This window comes from Pinus tabuliformis, chromosome 4_1, assembly GCF_031772625.1.
Source record: "Pinus tabuliformis cultivar Carrire ecotype Pingquan chromosome 4_1, CPIR1, whole genome shotgun sequence".
Taxonomy (NCBI): Eukaryota; Viridiplantae; Streptophyta; class Pinopsida; order Pinales; family Pinaceae; genus Pinus; species Pinus tabuliformis.
The window spans coordinates 39,899,980-39,912,380 of NC_142303.1; the positions used below are offsets into that span (position 1 = coordinate 39,899,980).

Sequence of the window (12,401 nt, forward strand, 5' to 3'; positions counted from 1 at the left end):
TGATCATCAATAGCCATGGTCAATCATGGCTAATGATCATCAATGTTGACACCTAATCCTCAACGGATGGGTGAACTGGAACGTGAACAGTCATCAAGAAGATGAACTGTTCCGTCTCCTTCTTGTATATAAACAATAGTTCTCTTAATGAAATATTATCTCAGTTGTCTTCTGTTCATTGTGGAGTTACCCTGGCCTGACATGGTATCAGAGCACAGGTCCGAGTCCCTAAAATAGTTGTAACTCCTGCCTCTGTCTTGAGACTGCGCCCTCTGTCCTGACACTGCGCCCTCTGCCCTGCTAAATGTGCGTTTTTTGATATTGAATGCACCTGAGCGTTGATGCGTTTTTGATATTGAATGCATAGAAGCATAAGCATTGTTATACCCTTTTTTTTGCTGCCTCTCTACGCATGAATACCTGACACTGCCAACGCTGCCCCTCTCTGCGCATGAATACCTGACACTGCCAACGCTGCCCCTCCATGAATGTATCGGTTATACCTGACATTGACTCTCGTCTTTTGGCCGTTCGTCGAGTCTCCATTATCGACATTCATGTATTTCCTGCCATTTTATTTTGGGTTTCAAAATTTTCCGACTTTTGCCATTCTGCAGTCAAACGAGCTATCTGGAATCACCAACAGTGACCAATTTTGAGATAAGGTCTGCGTATATACATTGTTTCTGTTACAAGATAAATGGGGTTTAACTCATAGCGGTTCTGAAGGTTGCGTGTTGATTCACGTCGGGTTCACCAGAACCGTTTTCGCATTTTCATACTCGCTTCTTTGCTTACAATAACTGTCAGTCAGTTTGCATTTCTCCTGATGACATTATCTTCTGGCTCAGTGATAGATTTCTTCAATGCTGGAAGCGTTTGAAACAATGTATATTAATGATCTCGTTTTTGTCCTGAGATATGTCGTTGCTATAAACGGCATTGTCATCAGTGTACGTAAGCTTTGTAAGCTGTTTGAATATTTTTTGAATGCGCTGTTTTTAAGTCTGAGACCCGCATAAGATATTGCTGTTGCAAGTATAAAGGTACGAGAACTGCAACCGTAATATAGGAGCAGCATCAGATACGATCTCAATAGGAAGAAATCATCATTTTATGTTTCACTAATGGTGCAGATCTGTGATATGTTAGCTTTTTGTTATTGATGGGACGACACATCAAAGTGATTGGTATATTACAGTATCTCCATAAAAGGTTAAGCAGCAGTTCTTACAAACTGTCCATGAAATGATGTAGTCCTATTCCAAGTGTCATCTTTTTATGGTATGCGCTGTTTTGATGGTAAAAACTGCATTCATGGTATAGAAAGTAGTGAGTTCGAATAACCGCGCGACAGGAGGATATGGTATGGTAACTGAATGGCATCCTGTTTTTCAAGAAAGACTTTAAAATTGGCGCAAATGCCATTTGTTATTTGAAAACAAAAAGGTGTAGCATCAAAATACTTCAGTAGTAAAGCAGTTCATAGAAATGAAATTTCCTCGTTTCGTTCTCTATTTCAAAGTTTTTTCAGTAGTGCTCTTCATCTATTTCAAGTGAAATTTTTTAGAGCCTTTGATGTATGAAGGAAAATGGAACACCATTGAATCTGTTCTCAAGTAAAAGACTGTTTTAAGGTTGAACACGAAGCTGTTTGAATAGTGATGCATTGTTACATACAGAGGTTACAAGAAAATAAAGTACATAAGGTTGTGGCATAAGGATTTTTTCAGCAGAAGTTTTTTTTTATCAACAGAAGTTTTTTTTAGCAGAGATATTCTTTTACAGAATGCATTCAATCATTTCTATGGTAGGAATAGTTCTCACTGGCAAGGAGAACTATTCTGAATGGTCTCGGATGGTAAAACACACCCTCATCTACAATGAGTTGTGGAAAGGAGTGTGTGTCGGAGAAGAAGACAAAGACCCTGTGCAGCCTACATCAGATAAAGAACTTGTCATTTGGGAAAACAAGAACAGCAAAGCCTAGGCATTGACCGCAGCATCTGTAAATGAAGAAGTAAGTCGTCATATTTCATCCTATTCCACTGCCTTTGAAGCTTTACAAAAGCTGAAAGAACTCTATGATTCACATTCTGCACTTGAAGTTGTTCAGCTCATGATTAAACTCTTCACTCTTGAACTAAAAAATAATGATCCCCTTGCTCTTGCATCTGAAATAAAGTCTATAATGCATGATATTAAATCCACTAAGGTTGAGCTGGATATCTCTCTTATTGCCTTTCTCAAAGCACTCTATCCTACCTACTCCAATTATCTTGAGTCTTTACAAGCAAATGGAAATCTTAAAGACATAACCTTTGAGTCTCTTGTGAAAAAGTCTGCTGAAAGAGAGAAAGCATTTGGAAAGAAAACAGTCCCTGAATCTTTTGAAGAGATTGTTTGCCTTGCTCATAAAGAAAAGCATCCTGCTCAAGATTCTACAAGAGGAAGAGGTGGACGAAGAGGAAGAGGAAGATACTTCAGAGGCAGGGGGGGCAGACATTCTCAAGTAGAAAAGGCAGATCTGCATTGCATTCGCTGCAAACGAAATGGATCACATGATGCTTCTACATGCAAGCTACCATGGGACAAAATTGAGTAGAGAAGAAATCAGCAGAAAGGTAAAACTGATGACACAGACAAAGGTAAAGCACCTGAATCCGCTCACTATATTGAGGCACAATGTAACATTGGAGTAAATGAAGATTTGTTTAATGCTTCACTTGCTTCTTCGAAAAATGACTGGTTGCTTGATTCAGGAGCAACCTGTCATATGACTCATAGGACAGATTTTTTTGAAGATTTCACTGATAATGTTGATGGAGCAGTATACTTTGCAGATCAGTCAAAAATCAAGCCATCAGGGCTTGGCACAATCAGGCTTAAACTGCCTGGTCTTCTAGACTTTCTTCTGGATCATGTTCTATATCTCCCACAGCTCAAGAGAAACTTGCTGTCCCTGGTCCACATCCGCTAGTAAGGTCACTCCATTCACATGTTTGATGGCAAGCTTGAGGTAAGAAAGGCATCTGACCACTCACTTGTTATGAGGGGTATAGAAGAAGAAAGACTTCTTAAACTGCAAGGAACTTCTGCTCATGCACAACATTTCTCATATATTTCTCATCATGAAGAAGGTACACTTCCGTCAAGTTTATTATGGCATGCTAGATTTGGACATTTAAACTATGATAGTCTCCGCTTGTTGAAGAAAAATTGTGTTGCTGGTTTGCCTACAATTCCTAGAAAACATAAGCAATGTGATGCTTGCATTCTAGGAAAGCATAGAAAACAGTCTTTTCATGATTCACATTCAAGAGCACATAGGAAGCTTGAACTCATTCATTCAGATTTATGTGGTCCAATGCCTGTTCCTTCTGCAAATGGAAATAAATATATCATGACATTTATTGATGATTACACCAAAATGTGTTGGGTTTATTTATTGAAGAACAAATCTGATGCTTTTCAAACATTCAAGAATTTTCATAAGTGGATTGAAAATGATGCACAGTCTCATATTGGGTCTATTCGCACTGATAATGGAAAAGAATATACATCAAATGAATTTGAACACTATCTTCGCCAACATGGGATTAAACATCAAACAACTGTACCTTATAATCCCCAACAGAATGGTGTAGCAGAAAGAATGAATAGAACAATCTTGAATATGGTACGATCCATGCTTTTCTTCAAAAATGTAAAGACAATGTTTTGGGCTAATTCTGTTCTATGTGCTGCATATATAAAGAATAGATGTCCATCTAGTGCTATAAGAAACAAGACTCCCTATGAATTGTGGTATGGACATGTTCCTTCGGTAAAACATCTCAGGATCTTTGGTTCCACCTGTTATGCTTTAATACCAAAGGTACATAGAAACAAACTTGGTGCTAGAAGTCGTAAGTGTATCTTCCTGGGGTATTCAAACACATCTAAAGCATACCGCCTCTATGATGAAGTAAATAAAAAGTTTGTTTTATCTAGAGATGTCATTTTTCTTGAATCATCCAAATCTGACAGTGTTGTTGAGTGGCAACTTGATTGCTTGGATAGATTCACAAAACCAAAATCATTTCAAGAGTTTGATAATCAGATTCCACATCTTGAAGGGGGGATTCCTATACTAGATCAACATATGGAATCTTCTTCTGAAGAATAATCTCCCTTGCATGAAACTCCAACACCAGATGATCCTTTAAGTGATGTAATTGATAGAATTGGGAGACTCAATCTTGATTCAGTCCCAACTCAATCAACAGAGCAGCCTGGACCATCTCAGAAAGGTCCCCCAAAGTGGCTGACAAAGACACTTGAAAGTGTTCATCCTGATGAAATTGGAAAAACAGGAACCAGAAATACAAACCGACAAGATGGAGGTGATGTAGATAACTCTAATTCACCTGTTGATATGGATGTTACTTATGATTGTGAATTGAACTTGTCTACAGATTTTGAACCAACTTCCTTCAAAGAAGCTGCTTCTCATGATGAATGGAAAGAAGCGATGCAGAAAGAGTATGATGCCCTCATAAAGAATGGCACTTGGAAGCTGGTTGATCCTCCATTTGGAACCAAACCCATTGGCTGCAAGTGGGTCTACAAGAACAAGTACAAAGCTGATGGCTCACTTGACAAGCACAAAGCTAGGCCTATGGCAAAAGGTTTTGCACAGAAGGAAGGGGTCGATTATGAGGAAACTTTTGCCCCCACAGCAAAATGGGCCACCATCCGGACACTCTTTGCACTAGCTGCTCAGAACGGTTGGAAAGTCCATCAAATGGATGTAAAAACTGCATTCTTGAATGGAGATCTAAAAGAGAATGTTTTTATGTCCCAGCCTGAAGGATTTGCTATGAAAGGACATGAACATAAAGTATGCAAACTTGTGAAGTCCTTGTATGGCCTCAAACAAGCACCACGATCCTGGTATGAAAAACTAACAGAGCATCTTCTGAAACTCAACTTCAACCATTTTGATCTTGATGATGCAACTTTATTTGTCAAGAAAGTTGGCAAAACAGTTGTATATCTTGTGGTATATGTAGATGATCTTTTAATGACAGGGAACAATGAAAGCTATATTGCATCCATAAAGAAAGAATTAGGAAAAAAATTTGAAATGACTGATTTGGGCTATGTTCATTACTATCTTGGCATTGAAGTAACCCAACATCAAAAATCCATATTTCTTTCTCAAAAGAAATACATTGGAGATTTGTTAAACAGATTTGGCATGACAGAGTGCAATCCTCTTTCTACTCCAATGGAACAAAACTTAAAGCTCACATCTATTGAAGGAAAGGAATTTGAGGATGCAACAAAGTATAGATAGCTTGTAGGAAGTCTCATCTACCTCACTACTACCAGACTAGACATTTCATTTGTTGTTGGAATCCTCTCTAGGTTTATGCAAAAAACCTTGTGAGGGACATTGGTCTGCTGCAAAAAGAGTTCTAAGGTACTTGAAGGGAACTCAAGAACTTGGAATTAAGTATACACAGATGGACGACTTCAGCTTGATTGGATACTCTGATTCAGACTTCGATGGAGACAAAGAAACTGGGGCATCTACTTCAGGATATGCTATGAGTCTTGGATCAGGAGCTATCTCTTGGAGATCACGCAAACAATCAGTTCCAGCAGATTCCACAACAGAAGCAGAATATGTGGCAGCAGCTGAAGCAACGAAAGAAATTGTGTGGCTCAGGAAAATTCTTGAAGACTTGCAGGTAAAACAAACACAATCAACTCCACTCATGATTGATAACACCTCTGCAATAAAGTTGGCCAAGAACCCAAAGTTCCATGACCGTACTAAGAACATCAATACTAAATATCATCTGATCCGACATCATGTTGAGGTCAAAACAATCAATCTCCGTCATTGTTCCACAAACGAGCAAATTGCAGACATCTTCACCAAAGCGCTTGGAAGAGAAAAGCTTGAAAGATTCAGAACGATGCTTGGACTCACCAACATCCCTTCAGATTAAGGGGGGGAATGTTGACACCTAATCCTCAACGGATGGGTGAACTGGAACGTGAATAGTCATCAAGAAGATGAATTGTTCCGTCTCCTTCTCGTATATAAACAATAGTTCTCTTAATGAAATATTATCTCAGTTGTCTTCTGTTCATTGTGGAGTTACCCTGGCCTGACAGTGACAAAGATTGTCTCATGGTCCAATGTCACATTATCACAACCATGGTCTACCATGGTTGAACGTTGCATTGTGACAAAGCTTGTATATATTAAAATCAACCATAGTCAATCATGGTCAACCATGGTCCAACGTCACATTATGACAAAGATTCTTTCAATATGAAAATCAATCATGGTCAACCATGGTCCAACATTGCATTGTGACAAACATTGTCTCAATATGAAAATCAACCATGGTCAACCATGTTTGTTTTAGGGTTTATAATATTTATATTAGGGTTTATATACCTTGGGTTTACAATATTAATCCTTTGGATTTTCAGTATTAATCCATTTTTTTATTAATTCCTTGTGTTTATAATATCAATCCCTTGGTTTTATTAATCTAAGGGTTCATATTCCTAAGGTAGAATATTATGATAGGGTTTATATATTAATCCTAAGGTTTAATATAAATCTCTTGGGTTTATAATCCATTGGGTTTATAATATAAATTCTTAGGGTTTATAATATTAATCATAGGGTTTATATTCCTTGGGTTTAATATTAAGCCTAGGGTTTACAATATTAATCCCTTGGGTTTATGAGTTTTAGGGTTTATATTCCTAGGGTTTAATATTATTCCCTTGGGTTTAAAATTATTCTCTTAGGTTTATAATATTAATCCCTTAGGTTTATAAATTCCTAGGGTTTACAATATTAATCCCTAGGGTTTATTAGTTTTAGGAAATGGTCGAACATGGCATTGTGACAAAGCTTGTCAATCCTAAAATCAACCATGGTCAACCATGGTCCAATGTCACATTATGACAAGATTATTTCAATATTAAAATCAATCATGGTCAACCATGGTCCAACATCGCATTATGAAAAATATTGTCTCAATATGAAAATCAACCATGGTCAACCATGTTTGCTTTAGGGTTTATAATATTTATCTTAGGGTTTATATACCTTGGGTTTACAATATTAATCCTTTGGATTTTCAGTATTAATCCTTTCTTTTTATTAATGCCTCATGTTTATAATATCAATCCCTTGATTTTATTAATCCAAGGTTCATATTCCTAGGGTAGAATATTATGATAGGGTTTATATATTAATCCTAAGGTTTAATATAAATCCCTTGGGTTTATAATATAAATTCTTAGGGTTTATAATATTAATCATAAGGTTTATATTCCTAGGGTTTAATATTAAGCCTAGGGTTTACAATATTAATCCCCTGTGTTTATGAGTTTTAGAGTTTATATTCCTAGGGTTTAATATTATTTCCTTGGGTTTAAAATTATTCCCTTAAGTTTATAATATTAATCCCTTGGGTTTAAAATTATTCCCCTCAATTTATAATCCATTGAGTTTATAACATTATTCCCTTAGGTTTATAAATTTCTAGGGTTTACATTCATAGAATTTAATATTAAGCCTAGGGTCTACAATATTGATCCCTTCAGTTTATTAGTTTTAGGAAATGGTCGAACATCACATTGTGACAAAGATTCTTTCAATATGAAAATTAATCATGGTCCAACATCGCATTGTGAAAAATATTGTCTCAATATGAAAATCAACCATGGTCAACCATGTTTGTTTTAGGGTTTATAGTATTTATCGTAGGGTTTATATACCTTTGGTTTATAATATTAATCCTTGTGTTTGTAATATCAATCCCTTGGGTTTATTTATCTAAGGGTTCATATTCCTAGGGTATAATATTATGATAGGGTTTATATATTAATCCTAAGGTTTAATATAAATCCCTTAGGTTTATAATATAAATTCTTAGGGTTTATAATATTAATCATAAGGTTTATATTCCTAGGGTTTAATATTAAGCATAGGGTTTATGATATTAATCCCTTGGGTTTATGAGTTTTAGGGTTAATATTCATAGGGTTTAATATTATTCCCTTGGGTTAAATATTATTCCCTTAAGTTTATAATATTAATCCCTTGGGTTTAAAATTATTCCCCTTGGTTTATAATCCATTGAGTTTATAATATTAATCCCTTAGGTTTATAAATTCCTAGGGTTTAATATTAAGCCTAAGGTTTACAATATTAATCCCTTGGGTTTATTAGTTTTAGGGTTTATATTCCTAGGGTTTAATATTACCCCATTGGGTTTAAAAGTATTCCCTTGGATTTAAAATTATTCCCTTAGGTTTATAATATCAATCCCTTAGTTTTATAAATTCCTTGGATTTATAGTATTAATCTCTTGGGTTTATAATATTTATCGTAAGGTTTATAACATTAATCTTAGAAAGTAAAATATTCCATAAAAATATTGCTCTGGGAAGCGGTTTCGAGATTGGAAGGCGAAGGAAAATGGCGGACTAGGGTTTCTGACAAACCCTTACACGGCGCAGAGACAGAGCAAGCAGCCTCTCAGGACCAAGCAGTACTGCTGCTAGTGCAGGTTTGGTGCATCTGGTAGCCAAAACCAATGAACACTCCGATGGGGGAGGCATCAGCGCCTCCCCCCAAAGACTGCAACAATGGAGACTAGCCACTTGAAGGTGGAACTGAGAAGACTTCAAATGAGAATGCAGAGCAGCCAGCAGTACGGCCTGCGCAACAGCAGGAGAAGGACGACCAAGTGGATCTAGAAAAAGAAATAGGAAATAACCTTGGAGCATCTGAGCAACTAAAGAAGGCACCGTCATCCACCTACAAACCCATTGCAACAAAACAACCCAATATTGAGCTACAAAGTCAATACATGAAAGACCATGTACTGATAGGCAAATTTATAAGCTATTGGCCAACTGAAAAAGCTTTGCAAGGATGGATTACCTCAAAGTGGCTTCTTCACAGGCAGGCCCTAAAGGCTTCTTCACAGCCATCTTTAACTACATTAAAGACAGAAATCACATCCTAGATGGAGGACCCTATTTCTTTAACGCAGCAGGTCTCTATCTACGAGACTGGGTAGAAAGATTCAATCCAGACAAGGAAGACTTCAGCTGGGTGCCAGTTTGGATCCGCATGTACTCCTTACCGCTGGAATACTGGGATGAAGAATCACTTAAAGCCATTGGTAATGGGTTAGGAGAGTTCATAAAGACAGCAGAGGAAACAAAGCTTCGTCGGTACACCTCCTATGCTCATATCTGCGTTTACATGAAACTGGGCAAGGTGCTCACGGACTCGATAAGTCTCCTTCACAATGACTTTGAATGGATTCAACCCATAGACTATGAACATGTACCTTTCAGATGCAGGAGGTGCCATGCCCATGGACACCTATTCTGTGACTGTCCTTTAAACACTCCTCCTAAATCCACAGACAATGGGGGAAAGTCTGATCCAGAAGGGTTTACCAAAGTTGCCAGTAGAAAGAAGCATACCAAAAAACCTCCCACAGCACCAAAAAATGTTACTCCATTCTCCGATGTGCCATCCTCAAGCAATAGCTTTGACATTTTGTCAAACCTAGATATGCCTGAATCAGATCCCCCCTCGATAGCAAAGACAACCTCTGCACCATCCACCAAACTTTTTTCTGCACCTATCCATAATGAAGCCAGTCAACCATCGATAGTTAACACCTCTAATCTGCAAACAACAACCACGCAACCCATCCCCAACCATGATCACCACAAAGTCCTCTGGTCCGCTAAAGTAATGGAGATTGATAATCTGTTGACAGACCCTCTTCAGTCAATACCCCACATGGAGGACAACAATCAACAAAGTTTAATGGAAGAAGAACCTGAAAGCTTTGATCTAGGTGATATAGACATTTTTAGTCTAGAACAAGCATGCAAGAGGAAAGAGTTCGACACAATACTGGATAGGCAACTTGAAAATCTGGAAGTAGTACTATCAAGAGTGCATCAGCACAGCACACTGGGCATACAACAAGGAGGTAAATGGGATGGGAAACATATCACCAAAGATGGGAAGAAGAGAGGGAGAAAGACAGATCTACAGCGCACCATCCTCATTGGGGAAATGCTAGTGGAGTCCGGAAGATGCTCCAAGTTGACTAAATACTACCGTTCCTTACCCACAGGTCAACCATGAAGCTCATCTCATGGAATGTCAGAGGACTTAACGATCCTGGGAAATATAGGATGATAAAGAACATGATTCAGCAAGAACAACCACACATTGTATTTATGCACGAAACAAAATGTAATACTATTACTTTAGCTTCCATATTATCCAAAGCCTGGGTGGGATGTCAAACTGTTATAGTAGATGCAACAGGCGCTTCGGGAGGGCTTGCCATAGCATGGAATACTCAGTACGTCTCCCTAACAGATTTCCATGCTTCACACCATTTTATACAAGCAACTTTCCACCTCATTGGAACCAACATACATGGCCACTTGACCAATGTATACTTCCCTCAAGATACAATGCAAAAGAATACGTTGCTAAAGACGTTGGAAATTCTCAATTCTACAAGAACTTATCCACTCTGGATCACAGGCGGTGACTTCAACATGATCACTCGGCTGGAGGAAAAACTTGGAGGCAGAAGGAAGCTGGACAATGAAAGCAATAGCTTCAAAGAATACATTCAAAACAACTGGCTAATTGACTTACCATTTGATAATGGTACTTACACATGGAACAATAAATGGACGGGCTCTCAACAAATCTCCTCCAGGTTGGACAGATATCTAATCTCAGACAACTCTATTCATTTAGGTGGTGATATATGCGCCTCCATACTCCCCATTTCCAGCTTGGATCATTGGCCTATTTCCTTGCAATGGAAGAATCCTGGAAATTCAAACAGGAAACCATTTAAATTTGAAGCTTTTTGGCTCACTCACCCTGAGTTCAAAAATATGGTCAAATCAGCATGGGAGAGCTTCATTCCCAATGGCGGCTCAACTATGTATAAATTCCAACAAAGACTGAAGCATATCAAAAGGCAAATCAAGACCTAGAATTACACTACATTCAGCAATATATTTCAAGAGCAAAAAGTCCTCGAGCAAAGTATGAAAGAGCTACAGCAGAAGATCATTACAGGAGGCAGAACAGAGGAACTAGCAAGTCAAGAACAAGTTCTACTAACACAATTGGAAGAAAGAAGGAAACAAGAGGAACTGCTCTGGAAACAAAAGTCAAGAATCAGATGGCTAAAAGAAGGTGAAAGAAATACCAAATTCTTTCACCGTACAACTATTCAAAGAAGAATGAATAATACCATCTCGCATATTCAAAATCCACAGGGAGACAGAATGGAGAAACAAGAAGATATCGAGAAAGAGCTCACTAATCACTTCAAAACAGTACATCAAGAGCCACCTACAGATAGATAGCCTGCAACAAATGAAATACTTTAGCATATTCCCATAATTATAACAGAGGAGCATAATCAGCTTTTGCTAAGACCGGTCACTCTGACGGAGGTAGAAGAGGCTTCAAATCAATTGAAAGTTGGGAAAGCTCCAAGACCTGATGGTTTCACCTCTAACTTTTACCATCACTTCTGGGACTTAATCAAAGTAAAAGTCTGGAATGTGGTAGAAGAATCCCGAGCTATGCATTGGCTACTTCCATCTCTCAATGTGACATTCATCGCACTCATTCCCAAAGAAGCTCAGCCAAGCACTCCGGAGAAGTTCAGGCCCATTGCACTATGCAACGTCATATACAAAATCATCTCGAAAGTAATTGCCAATCGCCTCAAACCGCTCCTCCCTCTTCTCATTTCACCAGAACAATCTGGATATGTTGAAGGACGTCAAATCTTGGATAGCATTATTCTGACTCATGAAATCATCCATTCCTTAAAGAGAAACAAACAGGCAGGTATGCTTCTAAAAATCGATCTCTCTAAAGCCTTTGACAAACTTAGCTGGTCCTATATAAAACATATGCTGACTACCTTCGGATTTAGTCCGACCTGGGTTAGATGGCTTATGAATCTCATAACCTCCCCCTTCTGCTCTGTTCTAGTTAATGGAATCCCCTCCAAACCCTACTCCCCTTCCAGAGGAATCCGTCAAGGTGACCCATTATCCCCATTCCTCTTTATTATTATGGCAGAAGGTCTGGGTCATCTTATAAAGCAGGTTGTTCAATCTCATGACCTTAGAGGCATCTCTATCCATGGAACCTCTGCAATCACACATCAACAATTTGTTGATGACAATATGCTTTTTGGACACCCCTCTGTAAGTGAAGCCCACACCTACAAAGCTCTTCTAGAAACTTTTTCAAAAGCCTCTGGAACCACTATAAATACTGCCAAATCACA

General features: G+C 38.1%; 1 protein-coding gene across 1 annotated transcript; it reads left to right on the forward strand.

Moving 5' to 3' along the window:
* Positions 1-10,200: 10,200 nt before the first annotated feature.
* Positions 10,201-11,082, forward strand: LOC149174076 (uncharacterized). The gene has a single exon (XM_089420733.1). The coding sequence runs from the start codon at positions 10,201-10,203 to the stop codon at positions 11,080-11,082; it is 882 nt and encodes a 293-aa protein (XP_089276859.1).
* The last annotated feature ends 1,319 nt before the right edge of the window (positions 11,083-12,401 follow it).